Here is a 24441-nt window from a genome sequence, read left to right as displayed (position 1 = left end):
TGTCTTCCAGGCCTCTATGGGCATGTCTCATACATCAAAGTTAACAGTTCTGTACTTTTAAAAAAAAATCAGTTTACTATTCTTTCAGTTGAGTCAGGATTGTCTTCAGCAGGATTTCCCATATTTAAAACAAATCCTACAAAAAACAATTAAATTTGTCTGACAAGATTTGTTCTTTATAAAACTGGGGTAGAAATTAACTACCTTGAAGGGACTTGCTAACATTTTCCCCCTTTTCCGAATTTTGTTGCCACATCTGCTCTTTGCTGGTTGTTGGCACATCCCCAGTAATCCCTGAATTAGGGCTCAGTTCTGCATGTTATTTTGTGTGCACAAACCCCCTCTGCCTTCATGGACTACCATTAACTTGGTCTCTGATTCTGTAAAACCTTTAAATATGTGCTTCAGTCTCATTGACTTCAGTGTGACTTAAGCACATGTCTAAAGTTAAGCACATGCTTAAGGTCCCAAGTCAGCAAAGCATATAAACATGCTTAACTCTGAGCATGTATTTAAGTCTATTCAACAAAGCACTTAAACCAACAAGATTTAAACACATGCTTACAATTAAGCATGTGGTTAAGTGCTTTGCTGAATCAGGGTCTTAAATTGGGCTGTATATGGATGCTGGGGTCTGTCTGTGTGCAGTCACTTTTAGGACTTGGGTTTGTATTTTATGTTTTAATTGTTTTTAGGGGAGTGGTTTAAGCAGAAACACAGAGTAATTAGCTCTTGCGGCATGATCTCAAGGAGAGCAAACTCAGGCTCCTTCAAAGCAACATGGGAACCTGCTCTGTGTCTAGGCCCCAAATGTAGCTACTGTCAGCAAGAGCATCCCAGCTGATCTCATCTGCTAAGATGGAACACATTAACAAATAATTGTCAGTGGTTCAGCAAATTTGTTAACTAACTCCTTAATGCCCCATAATACCTGTCCTGCAACCACATGATGATGTGGAATCATTAAAGATATTTAAAGTCCTTACATCTAGACCAGATAAAGACTGATGATTATGAAATTAAAGACTGTTGAATAGTGCATAAGAACAGAGGTGCCAAATTAAGTTAGCAGAGTCTACTATAAATTTGCATTTCCTAATTTATGAGTGCTTTACTTTGCAACTTGAATAATGTTCTTGTAGTATGGTGGTTTTGTTTGGTATGTTAAGGACCATTATAAAGAGGATAGTAATCAATTGTTTTCCATGTTCACTGCAGGTAGGACAATAAGTAATAAGCTTAATCTACAGCAAGAGAGATTTAGGTCAGGTGTTAGGAAAAACTTTCTAATTATAAAGATAGCTAAGGACTGGAACAGGCTTCCAAGGAAGGTTATGGAATCTCTGTCATTGGAGTTTTTACAAACAGATTAGACAAACACCGGTCAGAGATGGTCTAGGTTTACATGGTATGAGCAAGGTCCATTCCAACTCTACATTTCTATGATTCTGTGGTGATTCATGGAGTCTTTACAAATATTTGACTTTTTGTTAGTCTTAATATTTTTTCATCTTGTGGTCAGGTTCTGTTGAATAGGAAAATATTCTGAGTTCTTTCAAATAAAACAAGGAAATATCAGTATTAACATAGACTAACTGTAAATGTTTGATTTTGCAGACTCTCAGGTATTAATGCTATTTCAGTGCTTATGAAAGAAACTATTTCCAACTTCTTGTGCCAATTTTTATCCTGTGTTTCAGTGACAACTATAATACAATTAATTTGCTTCGTTTATTGATGTGAAATCATATAAAATATTAAATTGTTTCAACTATTCTGTCCCTTGCTACATATGTGTATCATCTGGCAAGATCCCAGCACCAGTCATGAAAGGGTTATGTTTCAGTTTAGAACCCTTGAGTTGACCAGTCTGTTATAATCCAAGGAAAATGTGGTTACACTTGAGACACATCTGCTGACAGAAAGCAGATCCTAAAAACGGCAACTAAATTATGGCATTTCAGTGATACAACAGTCTTAGACTGCAAAGAGCATTTTTTTTCCCCCAACAAATTCACACAGCACTGTTTTCATTAACATAAAGGTATTAGTGATGCAGCAGCTGAATCAAATCATACCCAGATGAGAGTGGGATTCTTAAATCACTCTGAGCAGATCATTGTGAAAATTGTAGCCAAACCATTATTATGTACAAAATCTTTTAAAAAACAGTGTAGGTTGTGAAGCCAAGCATTCAAAAGTTAGGAAATGCCAGATTTCTGGCTGCTCATGCAACCCTGGTGTTTCCATGCTGTGCAGTGTATGAAACACTGGATTCTGTGGGGGAAAAAAGCAAGTGATCATGTAATTAAAGACTAGCGTAATACATACGCACATGGAGACCAAATTATGATGATGAGGCAACTGTATATTTGGTATTTCCTAACTTTTGAGTGCATTACTTTGCAACCTGAATATTTTTCTTTCAGCATAGTGTTTTTGTATGTAATTTCCTAGGGTTCTTTTTTTTTTTAAAGAAGAATAAGATGAAACTCAGTTTTCAGTATATATAGCTGTAAAAGCCCATCCTGGATCCCTGTACCCCGAAGCTTCAGCGTAGACTTTACCACTTGAGCTACAGGACTAACTATATTAGCTGGCAGCAGGAAAAGACTATTATCCCAGTGTGGCAAATAGACTACTGACGCCACGTGCTGGGTCCAGGGAGTGGGGCAGGGGGTGAGCGCCCAGCTTGGCTCTCTTCTCTCCTGGGAAGTTGGCTGGGGACTGCTGCCCCATATGGTCCCCCTGAGAGGGGGATGGGATGCTGGGGCCATGTGCCAAGTCCAGGTGTATGGTCCCAGAGGGAGAATCTGGCCTGGCTCAGCCCGGGCAAGCTGTCTTCCTGCTCTAGTAGCAACCCACTGTTCCCAGTGCTTTGGCAGTGACATGGGCTGTGTTCTTTAGAATGGTCATGATCAGCTATTATTTTAGGGCAGGCTCAGGAACACAAATGAGAGAAGGGAAATAGCAGGTTTTAATACCACACTATAGGGATCACTATCACCTCCCCTGCCCCATGCATTGAACTCTCTTCATAACTCAGTAAGATAAGGGAAAGTGGCGCATACAACATGACTTCTGATATAGTACTTGTTAGTACAGAAGAAGAGATTAATAAACAGGTGAATCTTTTTTTTTTAACCGAGTCAATAGACTTGGACCACCCTAGATGGTATGATACAAGACAGGAGAACAGAACCACCACATGGGGAAAGGGTGAGAAAAAGGAAAAGGTAGAACCAGGCTCAGAGAAGAAGAGCAGCCCAAGCCTCCAAGAGTCCTGAGATTCTGCACCTCAGAAAGGGCATGGGGAGGAGATTAGGGGTCAGTTCATGGGACTTGGAGAACCTGAAGCTTTGGGAAGGATGGGGACAGGGGCCAACAGCAGGGCTGACCCTAGACAGAGAGGAAGAAAATGAGGCACATGGGCCTACACATTGTACATGGTGTGAAGATCTGTGGACTGAGACCAAATTGTGCGGACATCCCTTATGATTTCTGTGGGTCGAGGATGGAAGGACCCAGAAAGGGGATCCTACAAGACTTCCCTGGGACAAACAGGAAAGTAGAGAGTCAAGTGCCTCCTACAAAAAGGGCAGGGTGTGAGGGGAAAAAAATGCTCTTGGGTAGGGGGAGGAGTGTGACAGAGTGCTGAGACCTAACAGATGGGATTGTCACGCTATGTGTGTCACTCTTACGCCTAGAATATCTGTTGGGTCAGTGGGCAGTGATGGAAACAACTACAAGCATGGTTGAGAGCACTTTGGGGGCAGAACCAGCTTGAATCATCACTGGCCCATGGTAGACCCCAATGGAATGTTGAAGTCCAAAGGTTCTGTGGCAGTTGGAATGTGACAGCTGATCAGAGAAGGTGGGAAGCTACATGGGGTAATAGAGGTGGCCGTGCCTCCAGCAAGGTGCAGCTCTGCACACAAACCTTGGGGAACATGTATAAACGGCATCATTGCTCATGACAATACAGTGCATGGAAACAGAGAGCGCCCTCCATTTTTGGCTTTTTTTTTTTTTTTTTACAGACATGATTTTGTCAATTACATCCATGCAACAGAATGTGCTTTTAGTTACTAATCCAAAAATAAGGTGTAAACAGATCTAAGATTCATTCCCTTAGAGAGCAGGCTAGTAATGAGTACCAAATAATCTTACACTGCAGTAAGGCAATAATCAATATATGCAGGATTTCTCAATAAAATAGCTCAGAAACCTGATTGGGAGCAATCAGATTTTTTGGAACTGATCCCTCTCTTTCTGAAAGTGCTGCCAGTGGCCTCTGTTCGTTTGTTTTTCTGAGTTTTTATATTCAATAAAGCTTGAGTAGCATGAGCAGGAGACATATCCAATGTGTTTGACACAATTTTTATTTACTTTCAGCTGTGTTGTGTAGGAATAAGAAATTAAAACATCAGGATGGTTTCCAGTGGACATATTGTATTCAGAGCCCAATAGAAGAGATCCTGAGTGTAAATTGGTCCTGAAGTCAATGGAGTAATACCACTTTATACAGGTTGAGGATTCCATTGACTTCAGTAGAGTGCAGCAGGGATGTATTTGGCCCACCATTGTTTCAAATACCAATGTAAGATATTTAATACTAAAAGTTTTTGGATCTTTGCTCTCAAGACTGCATTTATTATGAGTGATAAATCAGAGGACAAGCTTTATACATTCTCTTCGTTTTAGCATATGACTTCTTTTATTAATTAGAATACTTTGTAACCATGCATGAATCCCAATGAACATTACAAACCTTAATTAACAGAGCTTTGCCACACCCCTATGCAAGGTAGATCTATATTTTAAACCCTTTTTATAAATGGGTAAACCAGAGGACAGAGAAATTATATGACTTGTTCAAAGTCACACAGTGTCAGTCTTTACTACAAAGTTTTGTTGACATAGCTATGTTAGGAGTGTGATAAAACAACGGCCCTATCTGACAAAGCTGTGCAGGCAAACTCCTTGTGTAGATGCAGGTATGCCAACAGAAGAGGGCTTCTGTCAGCATAGCTAACATCATTCAGAAAGGTGATGTTTCTACACTGGCAGAAGGACACCTGTTGGCATGTGGATCTTCACTGGTGCAGCTGTACTGATATAGCTATACCAGCAAGGCATTTGTAGTGTAGACAAGGCCTCCCAGTGGTATGTCCAGGAATAGAAACCAAATTCTATCAATGGAGTTACTCCAGATTTACACCAGGTGTAACTGACAGCAGGATTTGGCCCCAGGAGTCCTGACTACCAGTTCTTATCACTAGAAGCAATTGCTTGTGTTGGTTGCATGCAATGATTTAGAAGATAAATATGCATTTTTTCCTGAATAACTTTGTGACGAACTGGGAAAGTTCTTAATGTTTTCTCTGAGTACTGTGTTGGTGCCTCAGTGTCCCCATGGCAGTTCTTAAGTATCTGGCAGAGCAAAGGGCCAGTGCACCTAAATGCCTGACACTCTGTCTCCTAGCAACTGATGGCCTGGGCCCCTCCTCTGCAAAGGTGCCAGCTGAAGGTGTTGGAGACAAAGGGATCAGGTGACCTCCTGGCCCGGGAAAGGAGCTGAGCAGGGAGGAGGGGCTGAGAGGGATTGTGAGTCTGGAGCTGGCTGGGGTCAAGGGTGGAGGGCAGACCTGGGGGTCTGGCTCACTGCCCCCCAGAATGGACCCAGCCGAGGGGTCCGGTTCGCTGTATCTACAAGCTCTGTTTTAGACCCTGTTCCTGTCATCGAATAAACCTCTGTTTTACTGGCTGGCTGAGAGTCACGTCTGACTGCAAAGTGGGGGTGCAGAACCCGGTGGCTTCCCCAGGACCCCGCTGGGGTGGACTCGCTGTGGGAAGCGCACGGAGGGGCAGAGGATGCTAAATGTTCCAAGGAGAGACCCAGGAGGTGAAGCTGTGTGAGCTTCTTGCCCTGAACAAGTCTGCTCCAAGGGAGAGGAGGCTCCCCAAAGTCCTGACTGGCTTGGTGGGGAGCAGTTCCAGAGCATCGCCCGGGGGCTCCGTGACAAACTTTATTTCAGCTAAAGGAATATGCTAAAACTGCATTTTTTCATCTTTTTTTTTTCCAGATCAATGCAGTTCGATCAATTGTTCCTAACAAAAGCAATAATGAAATAGTTCTGGTGTTGCAGCAATTTGATAACAATGTAGACAAGGCAGTTCAAGCTTTTATGGATGGTGAGTATACTGCACTTATCTCACTAAAGCATGAGGAATTAACACTAAATACTTTCTAGTTGCCTGAAAGTGGGCTGTAATTCTGTTGAAATGTCAAGAACCATGACTGCTTGACTGTACATTTTCTGTTAATTCCTAGTCATTTTCACCTTCGGTCCACCAGTTTTGCCAGCCTGAACTGCCTAATTATTTACTTCTCCCTGTCTTTCCACTTTCTACCACATCATTCTTTATGTGTGGGACTCCCTCCTCGATCTATTCTGTAAAGTCACTTTCCTCCACTCCTTTAGCTCTCTCCTCAATACCCACTTCCACCCTGACACTTACAGGAAATTGCCACCGAGTAGTAATTAGGATGAAGGCAAGTGAGAATCGCTGGTAATTCTTTACTTATTTATATTTTTAAAAAAAATTGAATGATTAATTTAGGCACATACAGCTCATATGTATTACACACATTCTCCTTCCCCTCCTTGCCTCTCTTGTGTGCTACATTCATTTGTCTCACCTTGTCTTAAATTAGAGAAAAAGGATGGTCCAGTGGTTAGGGCACTAACTTGTGGCTCAGGAGCCCCACGATCAATTCCACACTCCATCACAGACTTCCTGTATGATGATGATCAAGTCGATTAGTATCTCTGGACCTCAGTTCCCCATCTGTCAAATGGGGATCGTAACATTTCCCTACCTCACAGTGGGGTTCTGAGGACAAATACATTAAAGATTGTGAGGTGCTCAGATAATATAGTAATGGGGGCATATAAATCAGATGGATAGATAGATTGCAGTAATATCTTTGGGGAAGGAACGGTCTCTTATTGTGTGTTTGTACAGTTGGGCCCTGGCGCTGATAGGATCCTTTGGTGTTACTGCAATACATAGAAATAATTGTTTTTCATATCCTATTTCAGCCTTTCAGAGATTGCTTCTTAACATTGACCAATAAAGAAGATAAAATGTGTGGTTTGAAAAGCTACAATTTCTCTAAATATAAAGTGAATGAAAACATAAAAATGAATATATCAGAAGAAGTTTACCAATGATAAAAAGCAAGGATGGTTCTGAAACAAATGCCAAGATCCCCTGAACTCTGTGTGTGTGTGTGTGTGTATTGAAATTTAAACATAGATTTGAATTTTGCAAATAGCCGTTACCTTTATAATGGGCTGAACCAAGTCTCCAGTGAAACGTTGGAGCATTCCAAATCTGGAACCAGCTTCAAATTTTACAGCTTGATCCCATCTCTAATGATAAATAAAGTCATTTGTATTTAAATAACACTCCTTATGTAACACTAATATATCTGAGTTCTCATTTAAGTCCTTTGATTTGTAAAAAACTATTTTTACTATGCTTGGCACACCATTAGGAAATCCTGTCAAATCTCAGGGTGTTAGGACTGGTTTAAGAGTTACTGTATGTTTACTGGTTTCAAAAGGCCTAGCTAGGCATATTCAGAAATAAACAGCAGCAGCTGGGTGGTCTATGTAGCCTGATTTCAATATGACCTATAGAGACATTATGAGTATCCCACTGTGTTACTCACTTTATATACATGTTGTTTAAAAAGGAGATATTTATAGATGTAGGGATGTAGATATATATTTCTATTTTAGAATAACTGTCTAAAATATATGGTCCAAGAAGCATCAGTCAGCCTGGGCCAGAAATTATATACCAAGATACAGAAAGCAAATGTAAACACAAAAACTATATACACATGCATCAACATTCTTCCATCAGATCCCTACAGTGCATCTTGATACAGGCATCCTACTCTCCATTTATCACTGCCATTGACAACAGTTGGATTTTGATACATTTAGCAGGTACAGGAAATCAGAGTCTATATCTGCCCCAACATGGATCTGGGTGAATGAATTAAATCTAATTATAACTTTTTTTTCATTTTAACTAGCTACATCAATTTTTCCTAGTTGACGTATGGCCTGGGGAAAGTGGGAAATTTATTTTATTGTTGTGCTTCATGGTTATTCAGTATTATACAGTGAGAGGTTGCTGTTTGTTTTATTTATGTGGACCTATCATGTTTTAAATAATTGTCATAGGCATGAGTGCTGAGTAGGTGCCTCCTCGTCATTTTAGAAGCCCAAAGAAATAAAGCAAATACATGTTAATTCCTAATGACACTTATTTTTACCCAGTCATACAATTTACCACAGACATGATGGATTAATTTAATGTGTGTGGTGACATTGCTTGAGTTATGTAAAATTAGATTGTGCCCAGTACTAGTCTATATACATTAAGGAGCAATCCTACATATACAGGGGTATGTGTTAGATTAACTGAAAGGCCTTTTCCATCAATCGATTTTTTTTAAAGGGTTGTCCAGAGTATACATAAAGAACACATAATTGTGTGGTGTGTTATAAAATGTTCATTGACATATGTTTGGATGACCATGTTTTTGATGAGTGAATTAGGCAGATCGTCCTAAAAGAGTGCCAATAAAGCCTTTTTATTTCACCATCACGTCTTCTGAATATGACAGATATTTTACAGGCGATATTGGAGTAAAATGTGAAGTTTTTAAATATTTTTCTTTTTAAATAATCCTCCACCAGTGTACCAGCTAGGCTGTCTTAGAGAGGTAAGTACTGTTTGTAATGGACTAAGCTACCTTGGTACCTTTTAACCACAATGCATCCTTAATTTAAAACACATGAGCAAAGCACTTAAGCATATGGTTTCAATGGGACTTAAGCAGGTGCTTTGCTGATTCAGGGCCATCAGGAGCACATATGCTAAGCAGCCTGCATGCTGTAGTCTTAATGTGAAGCATAAGAGATTTCAAACCAGAAGATTATAGATACATTATATAGAGATACTCACCATATACAAGTTTGTGTCACTGTTTTCCTACCATAAATTTTGTCTAATTTAGAGAATTTCTAAGAAAATTTTTCCAATCTCCAAAATAGAATGATGAAAAAATACTAGTTATGATAGGGAGACAGGTAGATGCAAATAATAAAACTATGCATGAACTGTAAATCAAATAAATATGACATTGAGGAACATAAAAAGTGAAATACAGCAGATAAATTGTTTCTCCAACATGTGAAACACTTGCAAAAACAAATGGGAACATAAGAAACATCACCTACCTAGGAGACTGAGAATCATTTCTGAGCACAGTTGTTTTTTATCACAGCTGAACTTTTGTTGAAGTATTTTTATCTTTTCCTATTGTAGGCAGTGCAGTTCAGGTACTAAAAGAATGGAATATGACAGGGAAAAAGAAGGTAAGGACTCACTCTTGAGAGTTAAAACATTAACGCCATTTATCAGCTTTCTGTAGCAGCAATCATTGTTGCCAAATCTTGTGCTAATTTGCTAACATGGTAAATGATCCACATCTGTATTTAAAAGGCTTCAAAGTAAATGTGCACCTTATTTTCTAATTCACCTGTTATCTCTCTAAATTGCTGCTCAGGTAGGGTTTCCAGGTCAGTAGGGTACACACATGAGAACTAAACTCTAGAAATACACAGAATGGCTCGCCAAAATAGTACACATACACTGCACAAGAAGCTTTAATATATACCTGTGTTCTGGCCAGCAGCAGCCCCTTGCAGAATCTCCAATAACCACCCAAGGTAGGCTATGGCTGCCAGGAGTATGAATAATCTGTGTTGGGGCTATGTATAAGGTTAATTACCAAGTCAGGATCATGTAAATCATGCCCCAGATGTCTAAGACTGACCGTCACCACCAGATTGGTTCTCTAAGGGCTCCATCACGGACTACCTGTGGCCATGTATTCTCTAGTGTAGTGATTCTCAAACTTTTGTACTGGTGACCCCTTTCACACAGCAAGTCTCTGAGTGCAACCCCTCCCCCCCTTATACATTAAAAACACTTTTTTATATATTTAACACCATTGTAAATGCTGGAAGCAACGCAGGGTTTGGGGTGGAGGTTGACAACTCGTGACCCCACCACATAACCTCATGACCCCCTGTGGGGTCCTGATCCCCAGTTTGAGAACCCCTGCTCTGTTGCGCACCTGCCAGAATGAATCCTAGTGGTTTTGTTTATTTAAAGCAAACAACAAAATGCCATTGTGTACATGCTTACTAAACACACTCCGCAAGGAATTAGTCACATTACGAGGTCAGTACTTTTGCTTTTGACAATTATGAACTGCTCAGCCAGTGTGATTGCAGACTTTTGTGGAAGCAGCACAGTTCAAAGCAGGTACTTGAAAGGAAGCTTCTTGTACTATGATGCTATCATGGTTTAAAAATGCAAATATTCCAGGCAGTGAAAAAATGAATGTGGTGTGGGACTCTAACTTCTGCTCCTATTTCGTTTTATTTTTGTTTCGAACAACGTATATATTCAGTTGAACAGATGAAGCATATCACAGTACATTATGGTCTGTAAATATCATTACAGTGATTACACCTTGTGAGGCTTTTTTCAGAACTGAAGAGAATGAACAATTTATTGCTCATATTTTGAGTTAGTTTGACCTATCTGAGTAATGTTTCTGTCCTTGAAATATTTCTCAATTTAGAATAATAAAAGAAAAAGAAGCAAATCTAAACAGCATCAAGGCAATAAAGATATGAAAGAGAAGAATGATAGAACTGAAAAGGTTTCCCTAGAGCCTCAAGAGATATATGGCTGCCATCTGAATGGATGTGACAAGGATAACTCTTCCAGTGACTCTGCCAATGAGAAATCAGAAGTCATTTCTCATGAGAACAAAAGCTGCGGATTCAAGGAGGTGGTGCAAGCACATGCAGAAATCACAGGTCAGTGTGCTCTGCAGAAGGCACTTTTATAGCTAAGCCTGGGACAAGCAAACATGCACAAAGAAGATAACACTGAAGTAATGTTAAATTTAATTTTAAAAAATCAAGCGGACAGCTATGTTTGGGCAAAATAGGCCCTAGTCTTACAGGGAGAACCAAGCAGAAGGATCCCACAGGGGAACAATTCTCTTTGCAAGATCAAGACCTAAATATCCTTAACTTAAGAGAAAAAAGGACTAAAGTCTAATTAGACTAGTTGAACGTGCCCCATCACCAGGCAGTTTATACAGTTGAGTGTATAAGAGACACAGCAGTGACAAGGTCCCACAAAGCAACCCAAAGTGACTCTGGCTTTAGTGGAATGTCACATGCTTCCCTTATTGCTTAGTCACAGCCCCTTCTGCTTTTATTTACTTACCTTAGTCCCTGTCTAGGTGAATAGCTGCAAGACTCCCAGTGACTTCCCTGGGACCATCCCCTGGCCCTAATGCTGGGAGATTCAATCTGGCAGTTGCTCTGATTACATGATGTTCAACCAGGATTTGCATGATGTCTTTGGAACTCCTGGAGGCAGTGATGAAAGCTGCAGTCTCCCTCCATGGGGCTCTTTTGAAATGAGGTTTGTTTGTTTTTTTGTAACATCAGTGAAAACAAACCTCAGCCTTTTGGGGAGGATACTCAATGAAAGCCTACATGCCTTTGCCTTCAAGTATCCTTCCGTAAAGTTCATGTTTATTTTTAATTGTACTTCTTGCTGATTACGTTTTTCAATTCCTAGCATTTCAGAACTTCTGATCAATGCCACTGTTGTTGTTGTTCTTGCTAAATCTTAAGCAATATATAAAAGTTGCATTGCATTAAAGGAGCTTTCCTTGAAGTCACTTTGTTCATAATTACAAACATGCTACGCAAACAAACTTTAAAGATTTATGCCAAATATATAGCTGTCCTGAAACTGATTCTGTGCTACTTATAGAACACTTTGGTGTTGGTGCCAACCTCTGGCCAGCGAGATACAAATTCCAGCAAAACAGAATTGCTGAGCAAGGAGCTCTGTCTTGAAAAAGAGATGCCGGGGCGAGGTGCAGCAATGTTCTTAGTTTTCAGCAAAGGCTCTCAATTCCTATAGCTAGAAATGTGTTGTGACTACAAAGTTCCAAATTTCCTTATCAAACTATAATTATCATTTATTCTGCAGTCTGTAAATATTCATGTAGTATTATTTTCTCTGTAAAATCTGGTAATGACTACAAATACATCAAGCTGCCTCAGTAACTGTTTTGGAGGTGCTATCCAGTCTGAATTTTCAAAGTTGGCAAGGTGGGTGAATACAGATACATATGCCTAAGGGGGTTAGGGATAGCTCAGTGGTTTGAGCATTGGCCTGCTAAACCCAGGGTTGTGAGTTCAATCCTTGAGGGGGCCATTTAGGGAACTGGGATGTGGGATTGGTCCTGCTTTGAGCAGGGGGGTTGAACTAGATGACCTCCTGAGGTCCCTTCCAACCTTGATACTCTATGACTGAAGTTTCCATGAAATTTTCAAAAAATGGTGGATGTGAGTGCAAGGTAGCAGTGTGCTTTGAGGAGAGTGCCTATATTATTTGGGACATTGTGTGTGTGGCCAGGGGGTTAAGTGTGTTTTCCATCTCTTTCAGTTGATGCAAACAAAAATGTTATATGTATAAAATAAAAATGTAAAAAGATTTAAGGATCCTTCTGTCTGGCATTTGCAATTAATGACATTGATTTCACAATTCTACTATAATTTTACATGTTAATATAAATGAAAGTATTAACTATATCCAAATAATATTAATTATTTAATAAACAAAAGTATAACGCAAATTTTCTGCAGCAGAAGCAGATACTTGCTTAATTCTACTATGCTACCGAAACATTCAAATTTAGGAAAATATCTTCCTGGCAACGTTCTGAAATAGTGGTGGAAAGAGTTTGTCCTTTAGTTCACTTTCAACTTGAGCGTGAGGAAATATGTTGATTCTATAGAAAAGCGCAGTAGCAGCCTTGTTTTGGTCAAAGAAGCTATATATATATATATATATATATATATATATATATATATATATATATTGCTAAACATGTATAGTAGTTAAAGGAATGGTACACATCAAAATGTTGAGTAGGATCCCTTAGAGGTCAGCTGCCATACTCTTGCCATACTCTTGTGGCTTCTGATCAAGATACATGGCATGCATTGAAGAGCTGGAAAACGGTTTGGAATTCAGTCTAGCATTTCTAAGCATCTTGGTTTCAAATGTTCCTTTAGTATTGTAATCTCCTTTGTTTGTCCTTGCCTTTTTTTTTTCACTTGTTTCTGTTTTCCAGTGTTCTTGTGTTCCTTTTCCATCAGACATTTATTAATGCTCTCAGTTCTGAGCTCTGCTCTTACCAGTACATTTATTTGGTTTCCTGGACACTGGGTCCAGGGTCAGTTTCAGGTGACGGGGCATTTTAAATATATTTCCAGCTGTTCAGGCTTGAAAATTATCATTTGAATGAATGAACTCAGGCAGTGACAAGCCTGGTGTGACTTAGTGGAACACAGTTTTAGGCCAGAGGCCAGTGCGCCTATGTAGGTTTTCTGACATAGGGACTAGGATACCTCCTTGTTCCTATTCATGGAGTTTCCTCTGAATCATCCTGTCAGAGGATGGGTCTAGGCAGGGCTTGTGGAAATGGAAGGGAATTCCCTTCCGCAACCATCAGATGCTCATGATCTAATGAGGACATTGGGTTCTGCTCCAGGCTTATATGTCTCCTTACAGCTCTTTAGGCTCCCCTCAGCATAAGGTAGGTGAGGCTGCAGCATTAGCTCCCCTGCCTCCCCTTCCCTGACTTAGCTTCCTGAGCCATGAAATCCTCAACACAGAGAAGGGTTTCTGGGACCAGAAGGGAGAATGCAGCAAAGCTGGTTGTCTCCCCTCACACCACGTTCTACTATCCTACCTGTTGTGGTGGAAGGTAGCCCATTGAGCATTGTCTTTACCTGACATTTGCTCACCTAGTGGTAATGCTATTACTGCTGAACACAGCCCATTGCTCTTTAATTGAGATACTTTTTTTTTGTTTGTTTCTTTAGAGAAACTTTTTTTTTAATTGTTTCAGAGTAGCAGCCGTCTTAGTCTGTCCTCAAAAAGAACAGGAGTACTTGTGGCACCTTAGAGACTAACAATTTATTTGAGCATAAGCTTTTGTGGGCTACAGCCCACTTCACTGGACGCATAGAATGGACCAGATAGTGAGGAGATATATATACTCATACAGAGAACATGAAAAGGTGGGAGTTGCCCAACCAACTCTTAAGAGGCTAAGACCTGTCCTCGCTTACAGACAACCTCCCAACCTGAAGCAGGTACTCACCAGTAACCACACACTACAGAACAAAAACACTAACCTAACCTCGCAACAAAGCCCAATGCCCACTCTGTCCACATATCTATTCAAGTGACACCATCATAGTACCTAATCATATCAGCCACACCATCAGGGGCTCATTCACTTGCACATCTACCAATGTGATATATGCCATCATGTGCCAGCAATGCCTCTCTGCCATGTACATTGGCCAAACCGGACAGTCTCTACGCAAAAGAATAAATGGACATAAATCTGACATCAGGAATCGTAACATTCAAAAACCAGTAGGAGAACACTTCAACCTCTCTGGCCATTCAGTAACAGATTTAAAGGTGGCAATTTTGCAACAGAAAAGCTTCAGAAACAGATTCCAAGGAGAAACAACTGAACTTGAATTGATATGCAAACTAGATACTATCAACTTAGGCTTAAATAGAGACTGGGAATGGCTCAGCCATTACACACACTGAATCTATTTTCCCACGTTAAAGTATCCTCACACCTTCATGTCAGCTGTCCGAAATGGGCCATCTTGATTATCACTTCTAAAGTTTTTCTCCCCTGCTGATAATAGCGTCTCTTAATTAATTAGCCTCTTACAGTTGGTATGGGTACTTCCACCTTTTCATGTTCTCTGTATGTATAAATATCTTCTTACTGTATGTTCCTTTCTGTGCATCTGATGAAGTGGGCTGTAGCCCACGAAAGCTTGTGCTCAAATAAATTTGTTAGTCTCTAAGGTGCCACAAGTACTCCTGTTCTTTTTTTTAATTGAGAGTTGTGATATAACAGTCTGCAGATTATAAAGCTAAGAGAAGGTTTAGAGTGAAGTCCAGCTTACTTGTTTCTTACCCAGCTGGCCACCAAACACTACGAACATAAACCCGCAGTACTCTCCCATTACTTTGTATTGTCTTAATGTTTAAGTTTCACATGCATTATAGAATCAGTACTGACTAATGAGGAGGATGTATCCTGGCCCTCATTGACCTGCTGGAGGAATTGAGGGACTGAGACTGGATCAGCTTGTCATTGAGGGTCTGGATATGTCCTCGCCATTGGCTGCTTCACAGCATTACTCCTGGAACGTACATCTCAGGCTCAGAAGTTCTCAGCTGTCCCAAGTACCTGCTTTGAGGCAGCTGATGTGGGGGAAGCAAAAGTAGTTCTCAGTTGCTGTTATGATTCCTTCCGTCGTGGGCACAGTCAGGGCCCCAACCAATCCCAAAAGCAAGTTAGAGTAGCCACTGGCCTGCTGCTGGGTGAGCCACGTGGTTCCCTGGGGACCTTTCTGTCAACCAGGAATGCCTTACAGTGGTGGTTCTCAAACTTTTGTATTGGTGACCCATAATAAGCCTCTAAGTGCGACCCCCTCCCCTTATAAATTAAAAACACTTAAATATATTTTACACCACTATAAATGCTGGAGACAAAACAGGGTTTGGGGTGGAGGCTGACAGCTCGTGACCACTCATATAATAACCTCATGACCCCGTGAGGGGTCCTGACCCCCAGTTTGAGAACCGCTGCCTTATGGCTTCCATCAAATATGCTCCCTACCCTGAATTGCCATCTGCCTGTCCCCTGCCAGCCCTGACACACACCTTGTAGCAGGTGGCCCAGGAAAGTCTGTTGTCTTTACACAGGATTCCCTCATACCAGGACAGCTCTACTGTCACTTTGTGTCACTCTGACAGCACAGTGACTTTTGCGAGGCCCAGGATCTGTCCCCCTTCAGTCTCTGCTGTCAAATCATTATTTATCATTGCTCCATTCCTGCTGCTCTGAGACCTTTGGGGCTGTCCCGTCAAACAGCAGTGTCTCCCTCAAACATATTTGGTGACTAATACTTCCCAGTAGTTTTCATCCGCTGTGTTCAAGCATCACAACGTTAGATGGCCCATCTGTGCCTTTTCTCCATTTACATCTGGCCACAATTTGGCCTTGTGTGTTTAAAATACTTCTGATTCAACCATTTACCAGAGCGGGGATAGGGAATCCCATTGCAGTTGAGACACAACCTGGGGACAGTTATAACTGGTGCTGTACATTAAACAGCTGTTATTTCTCTTTTTAGAAAAGGCTTAGCCCATTGAACACTAATTGTGCCTTGTTGAATGTATCCATTTAATGAATGATCTTTCTCTAACGTGGTGCTTTCAGTGTTATCTTTCCACAGCCAGGGCCGGCTTTAGGCCGATTTGACCGATTCCGGGGAATCGGGCCCCGTGCCTAAGAAGGCCCCACGCCTTAGGCACCTTTTTAATTTTTTTTTAACTTACCCTGGTCCCCGGCTGCGGTCTGCTCCGGGGTCTTCCATGGTCCCGCTCCTTTGAGCGAAGCGCCGGCGGGAGCGCGGCACGGCCCCGCTCTCCCAGCTAGAGCTCCAGCCGGGGCGGCAGGGCTTGCCGCGCTCCGGCCGGGGCTCCAGCCGGGAGAGCGGGGCGGCGGGGCTTTGCCGCTCTCCGGCCGGGAGAGCAAGGCCGCCGGGCTTGCCATGCTCCAGCCGGAGTGCGGCAATCCTGGCGGCTCCGGCTGGAGCGCGGCAAGCCCCGTGATCCCGGCTGGAGCTCCAGCCAGAGCGTGGCAAGCCCCACGACCCTGGCTGGAGCTCTGGGCCCTTTAAATAGCCCCCAGAGCCCTGGGGCAGTGAGGGGCTCCGGGGGCTATTTAAAGGGCCCGGGGCTCCAGCTGCCTTTGCCACCCCAGTCCTTTAAATAGCCACCGGAGCCCCGCCTCCCCCATGCATTCCCCAGCACTCCCGCGGCTATTTAAAAGGTCTGGGGCAGGGTAGAAGGGGGTTTGGGGGCTACTTAAAGGAGTGGGGTTCCAGCTGCCTCTGCTGCACCCTCTGACCTGCCCACACCAGTCCGGCCCCCCCTGCCTGCAGCCAGCTCTGCACCCCGTGCCCACAGCCAACCCCTCCCAAACCTCCTGGCCTGTCTCCAGCCAACCCCTGCCACACACCCCTGCAGCCCTGCCCAAAGCCAGCCAGCCACACACACGCTGCTGCCCGCACCAGCCCTGCACACCCTGCCCAGCCCGCACCCTCTGCCCTGTCTCCAGTCAACCCCTGCTGCACCCCACTGCCTGAAGCCAGCCAGTTCCACACTCCGCTGTCTCCAGACCTGCAAACCCCTGCTGCACCCCCCTGCGGCCCTGCCTGAAGCCAGCCCGCCCCACACCCCCTGTCTCCAACCAGCCCCACACCCCTTGCCCTGCCTGCAGCCAGACCCTACCTCCAGTCAGCCCCTGCCCTGCCTCCAGCCAGCCCCATGTCCACTGCTGCCCTGCAGTTTCCAGGGCAGTAACCCTGCACACTTGCTTCAATGAGGGGGGCAGGGAGCAGCTGGGACCAACACATGTGCACACCCCCGGGGAGTGGCGGGGACCCACACATGTGAAATGGCGGTCATTAATAGCCAATCAACAGCATATATGATGCAATGTATATAATATATAATTTTATTATTCATATAGTTATGGAAAGTAAATAATACATGAAAGAAATGAGAGGCTTTTTTTTCCACTCTTTTTTTTAAGTCATCCCTGCCAGGGCCCCGCCGAAAATGTTCGAATTGGGCCCCGCACTTCCTAAAGCCGGCCCTGTCTGCAGCCATACCACCTTTTCCTATGATATTGTAAAAACTCATAGTTTATGTATGGTCATGTCATGACAGTACTTAGATGGTAAACTGTCAGATAAAACCCAGGATGGTACTAGGGACACTGTGCTGCTGCAGGTGCCATCTTTCCTGTGAGATCTAAACCCAGTTGTGGATCACACATAATTAAAGATCCTATGGCATTGTTTCCAAGGGCAAAGGTGTTAACAGTTACTCTGAAACAGCCACCGTTTAAATTTTAAAAGAATGTCCTAAAAATAGCTAAATATCAGCTCATGTAATCCCTTAGGCACTATAATTTCATACTAAACGAAAATCAGGCTGAAAATTTTAAAGCACCATATTGACACATTATTGTGGTTTTTGGACTTAGCTGAAACCAGCCTGGACCTGGCTTGGCACAGGGAACTGGACTAGATTTTGTGAAACTGGATACACACATACCATTTTGAATCCCACTTTTCTCAGTTGTTTTTCACTGTAGGGCAATTGTGCTAACTCCTCCAAACTACCTGTTTACACCTCAAGAGAGCTTTTCCTCAGCAAACGATTCTGTCAAGGCAATTTTTTTTAAAGGTTTTGAATGTCAAGGTGTTATAAAGAGATAAAACACACATTCCATGGTCTGTGACGCAGCTGGAGACTCAGAGTGAGTTTCTGTGAGCATTCCATTACTGGCAGGTCTGATAAACGCTTAAGTATCAATACACCAGAGATCACATCTTAGACTAGAGTGTTAATGTTCCAAGCCCTCATGAAATACAAAATGCCACAAAAATTTACTCCGTTAGCTCTTATTACACAAGTCATTGATTTTTCATTTAGATGTTTGTTAGAGTCACAGATCCCTAATCTTTGTTGTAAGTGTTGCTGAGCTGGCACAGTTCTGCAGGGACTTGATGCAGACTTTCCCAAACTACTTTAATTTTGCTGAATTTCCTCAGTCGAACTTCAAAGTCTTGTTGCAACATGTTTAGATGTTGTTTGCTAGGCTATATCGATCTTTTAGTACTGGGCTTCAAAGTACAGTAGAACCTCAGAGTTACGAACAGCTCAGGAATGGAGACTGTTCATAACTCTGAAATGTTCATAACTCTGAACAAAATATTAGGGTTGTTCTTTCAAAAGTTTCAAAAGTGACTTAATATAGCTTTGAAACTTTGCTATGAAGAAGAAAAAACTGCTTTCCCTTTATTTTTTTAGTAGTTTATGTTTAACTCAGTGTGTACTGTACTGTATTTGCTTTTTTTTATTTTGTCTCTTCTGCTGTCTGATTGCATACTTCCGGGTCCAACTGATGTGTGTGGTTGACTGGTCAGTTCATAGCTGTGGTGTTCATAACTCTGATGTTCTACTGTAAAATATTTGACATTTCAAACAAGATGCCAAGGTAAATAACAGATAAAATATGTAAATGGTAGAAGCTATTTTTAAAGTATAACCACTGGTCAGAGTGGGTTTGTTTAAGAGGAAAGGCTTTTTTCATTTGTCATTTTTCTTCATGAATATCCAAAACTGTAAATTAAATTCAGTAATAGTAATTTTGCACTTAAATAAAGACTATCAAAGCCCTTTACAAACAATGTGCCCGATGTCACAAAACAAGTTGGGACAGATATGGTAATAGAATCCAGGAGTGCTGACTCCCTGTCTGCGGTTTTAGCTGCTAGACTGATTGCCTTAACTACCTATTAAGACTTGCAGAAGGTTCAAGGTAGTCATGTAGGCACTGAGTTCTTAGCTCCTACTCCTGTGTGCAGACTACTGCATCTGAACTGAGAAGGTGAAAATTTGCATTTACATTCTGCATAATTAGGACTCTGACGGCCTGATATTTCTTGTTTCCACAGACAACTACAAATTTTTCTAACTTGGCTATTTTTGTGTATGTTTAATTCTTTATCTTCTCCAATATACCTTCTAATCCTCTATAAACAAATACAATAATCATAGCATTCCACACACCACATATTCATACTTCAAATATTTTGGGGCCTGTTTTTTCCCATGCTACTCCAGTCTTATGCAGTCTTACCTCTGTCTAGTTCAGGCCTACTATATTTGATGAAAGATTAAAATTAATGAAGTACATAGCTTATGGAGTAATATATTTGTACCATTTCAGCATCGAAAAGTCAAATCTCGTTATTTTTTTGACTGATGAAACACAAAAACCTGCTCAAATTGGTTTTTAATCACAAAGCCATTGTAATTCTGTTCTGTCAGTCTTTCAGGTTTTCTGTAGAATGCACACTGCTGAAACAGAAACTTCATTTTACCAATGTTGAAACATTCTGATCCAATAACAATGAGTCAGAGTAACTCCCTACTCACTATTCGATGTTCTCTTTCAGACAGAAACCTAGAGCACAAGAGAATATCTGCAGATTTAAACCTAAAGTCTGTAAGTGGAACAGAACAGCGAGATACTTTTCAGTCATCAGTTCAACCTCTGACTGATGTAGGCAGGCCGAAGTCAAAAACATCCACAGTTAAAGCATCCATCCCTGCAGCCCATCTTGAAAAAAAGCCAGATGATTCAATCAAGAAAAAGGGTAAAACAGATTTCTTTTCCTACTACAATTCATCAGTTGTTGTTCAGGGAAGTGATCAGATTTGCAGTGCATCATAGGAGGACTGCATTGAGAGTTGACATGAGGAAGAGAGGCTATGTATTGGGAATGGGATACCAGGGAATATTGCTCTTTACAGAAGACCAGCGTGTGGGTTTTTTCACTCTTCTCATCATTCTGAGGGGTTCATAGGTTTAGTGGATCTGGTTCTGATCTCCTATAAATCAAGGGTAATTTCACTGAAGTTAATGAAGCTACTCCAATATATGTGAGGGCAGAATCAGGCTCAGTGTAACTAACGTGGGCAGGAGTATCCCTATTCTGTTTGAAGTGCTTGTTCACAAACCAAGTGTCATTTGGGAATTTAAGAATGTATTGTCAGTGTCTAAAACTAGTATTCGTTCTAGCTTTGATCCAGGGGCTGAAATGGGGTGAATTTTGTCTAATGTTCTCAGAAGTGGAAGCACCATAGAAATGTTAAAGGTGAAATTGGGGTGAATTTTGTCTAATGTTCTCAGAAGTGGAAGCACCATAGAAATGTTAAGGGTGAAATTGGGGCTTTATTAAGTCAATGGCAAAACTTTCAATACCTTAAGTAGGACCAGAATTTCACTTTAGCCATTCATTACCAGAAGCACTGTGAGATTTTTTTTCCCCCACCAGATTAGACAGCAATCGGTTTGTTCACTTTTGGACAATTTTTGTTTGTTTGTTTTTAGGTCCAAACATTGAAAAGTCCGTGAAAGATTTGCAACGTTGCACTGTTTCTTTAACTAGATACCGCATGATCATCAAAGAGGAAGTGGATAATTCAGTGAAGAAAATCAAAGCTGCCTTTGCTGAATTACACAGCTGGTAGGTAAATCACTGTGGGAAAGACCTCTGCAAATCCTGGGCAAAGAGAGTCTCATGCAGGCCGCAGGCGTCTCAGGGAAACTTTGTTTAAATCCTGTTTGTGTATATCATTTGTTTTTACTCAGAAAAGATACGATGTCAGTAAGTCACACCTCTCAGACCTTAAAATGCTAAAAAAAAAAAGCATATATTGAGACACATGGGCTCAATCATAATTCCTAACAATAAAATAAACTGACATACAGGGTGAGAGTTGAAAGGTCCTTTGCTTTGATCTAAATCTGCCCTATTGACCTCACTGGGAGCAGAGTCAGGCCAACATTGAACACTTTTGAAAATCCCACCCGTAGAATTCATTAAAGTTCTCCCAAAAGAATCCATACAGTGTATAACATAACTTACTGGCCATATTCTCTCCTCAGAGGGATAATTGTGATGCCCAATAACTCAAATGGAGGTCATGTGCACACATCTGAAGGAGTTGGCCCTATGGATATATCACAATATAAATGTGATATCATTCTGTGATGGATCTGTTATGGTATCTCATGGGGCTTGCTTCAGCTCCCACTGAAGTCATTGGTAGTATTTCCAGTTCCTTCATGAGGAGCAGGAGCAGGCACACAGTCCAGTATGCTCAAATAGTGTCTTGAGTCAGGGAGTGAAAGGTCTAACTAAAGAGATCACTCATGAGCAAGGATAAAATAAATGTAATATAAACAACCATGAGTAAAGGTGAAATTTTGCTCTCACCTATGTGGGTGCAGCTTATGGGGTTGCATCCAAATAACTGAAATGATCATTTGGCCCCAAGGCTTTTCTGAGTATATCAGGTACAGATTTCTGTTCATATCTAGTGCCCTACCAATACCTTATGCTCTGAGAGGCATTTCTGTGTCGAGGATGGGGGGAAGTGAGTTGATCTCTATTCTATGGGGAGCCACACTAATGCAGTGAGACAGTTTAAAGCAATGCCAAAACAGTGCCCCTCTCATGTGCCCTGGTCATTCCTGGTCTGTAGCTAGCTTCACCCACTTCTTGAGCTGTCTCAGCCTGCCCCATGTCCTTCTCCTGGAAGGAGAAGGATTGTGTGTAGCTTGTGGCATTTTATTGCCGTGCAATCACTCTCTGTGATCAAGGGCCACTGCTTACATTCTGATAGCAAAAGTGGCTGAAACTCAAGAAATGAACACTGGCCTTTATTTTGAGCAGAGACTCTAGTTCCTGGTGCTTGCTGCTGGATTTCTATATGTTGTAATTTAATACATTAGGGTAAGAACGAAGACAAACTGTCTTATTATAACATCAAATCCTAGAATGCACAGGAAACTCAATCTTGAAAGTACAACCTCGTACCATTAATTTATTCAGCAGTCTCTCCTGTTCAGGATAATAATCAGTGGTCTTATTACGGCTCACACTTCGAGCACTGTACTTTGACTTCGTAGAGTTACATCTCCTTTACACTGGCATGAGTGTGAACAGAATTAGTCCCAGAGTCTTCAGTGATACTGTGTACAATAGCTGGGTACTGTACATTAGTTACTGTGCTAACTATTGCCTTTCTGGTGTTTTCATATTATAGCATTGGCAAGACTCTGTGATTTGACAAAACAAATGAATCTGCACCAAGCAATGTACAGTGGCAGATCACCTTCCATTGCAAATCCAAATGTATTTTAGATCATTTGAAAACAAAGTCTCCATCACCTCCCAGATGGGAAAGGAAATATTTAATAGGACAAACACCCTCTAAAGAATACGTAGTACGGTACTGGGTCCTGGATTTAGAGAGACATAACTGCAACTGATGCAGGTCTGCTAGGAAAAAGCAGGGGAGTAAATACAAGGAAAGCCTAGGGACTTGATGACTCATGAAACTGCTAACAGGCTACTGAGCTTTTCATATCTATGTTGCAGGCCAGGTCAGTAGTGACTGAAAGTAGATACCATCTGATGGTTGCTCAATGGCTTTACTGTATGGAAAATACGCTTAAATCTTGAAACTACTTGCTGATAAATTCACAACTATTTTTAAAAGTAAAAAAGCTGAATTTTGCAGTTCTGGTCTGTTTTCTCTTTTAATTATTCTGTTTGTCTAAAATTGTATTTGTATACTGGACTAGAGAAGATGATCCCACGCGTAAAGTTAAATGTTTATATGGCAATAATCGTCCAATCCATCTAAATAGCAAAGACAGAGCAGGTCACCTTCTGAAATTGAAACACAAATAGATTTTCCTTTGTAATACACTTTGGCTCAGTGGAAGAGCACAGGAAGTGTCAAACTAGATCACACTCATGGCCCATCTAGGCCAGTGTACTGTCTGTGATAGTGGCCAGTACCAGATGCTTCAGAGAAAGGTATAAGGACCCCACATTAGGTCGATGGGGGATAATCTGTGCCCCACCTAGGTATCATCCTGGTCTCTAATGGCAGAGATTGACTTTAGCCCTTAAATGTGAGGCTTCATACCCATTGCAAAATATTTGTCATAATTAATTACGGTAATAGTGGATGTTCTTGATAACAAGATTTTAAAAGGGATTGGCTATGTTCTTGGCCTCAGCGATTTCCTGTGGTAATGGATTACATAAAAACATAAGAATGGCCATACTGGGTCAGACCAATGGGTCCATCCAACCCAATATCCTGTCTTCTGGCGCTGGCCAGTGCTTGATGCTTCAGGGGGAATGATCAGAACAGAGCAATTATCCTGTTATCCAGTTCCAGCTTCTGGCAGCCAGAGATTTAGGGACACCCAGAGAACATGGAGTTGTATCCCTGACCATCTTGGCTAATAGCCATGAACTTATCTAATTCTTTTTTTAACCTAGTTAAACTTTTAACCTTCACAACATCCTCTGGCAACGAGTTCCACAGGCTGACTGTGTTTTTGTGTGAAGTAGTACTTCCTCATGCTTCTTTTAAACCTTCTGCCTATTAATTTCATTGGGTGACGTATGGATTCTTGTGTTATGTGAATGGGTAAATAACACTGCCTTTTTCATTTTCTGTACACCA

The 24441-nt window shown here is 41.6% G+C and overlaps 1 protein-coding gene across 7 annotated transcripts in view; it reads left to right on the top strand.

Annotated features, from left to right (window-relative positions):
- Positions 1–24441, top strand: part of SPATS2L (spermatogenesis associated serine rich 2 like) — a 125038-nt gene that overhangs the window by 66972 nt on the left and 33625 nt on the right. For all 7 annotated transcript variants that reach the window (XM_050916635.1, XM_050916634.1, XM_050916630.1 and 4 more), the window contains 5 exons: positions 6087–6195; positions 9415–9464; positions 10742–10982; positions 20343–20543; positions 21281–21416. In XM_050916635.1, the coding sequence (XP_050772592.1) occupies positions 6087–6195; positions 9415–9464; positions 10742–10982; positions 20343–20543; positions 21281–21416 (737 nt within the window). The remainder of the gene's footprint in view (positions 1–6086; positions 6196–9414; positions 9465–10741; positions 10983–20342; positions 20544–21280; positions 21417–24441) is intronic.

Source organism: Gopherus flavomarginatus, chromosome 10 (genome assembly GCF_025201925.1).
Source record: "Gopherus flavomarginatus isolate rGopFla2 chromosome 10, rGopFla2.mat.asm, whole genome shotgun sequence".
NCBI lineage: Eukaryota > Metazoa > Chordata > Testudines > Testudinidae > Gopherus > Gopherus flavomarginatus.
The sequence above is the reverse complement of the archived record's forward strand: the minus strand, read 5'-3'. Positions and strand labels throughout refer to the sequence as shown.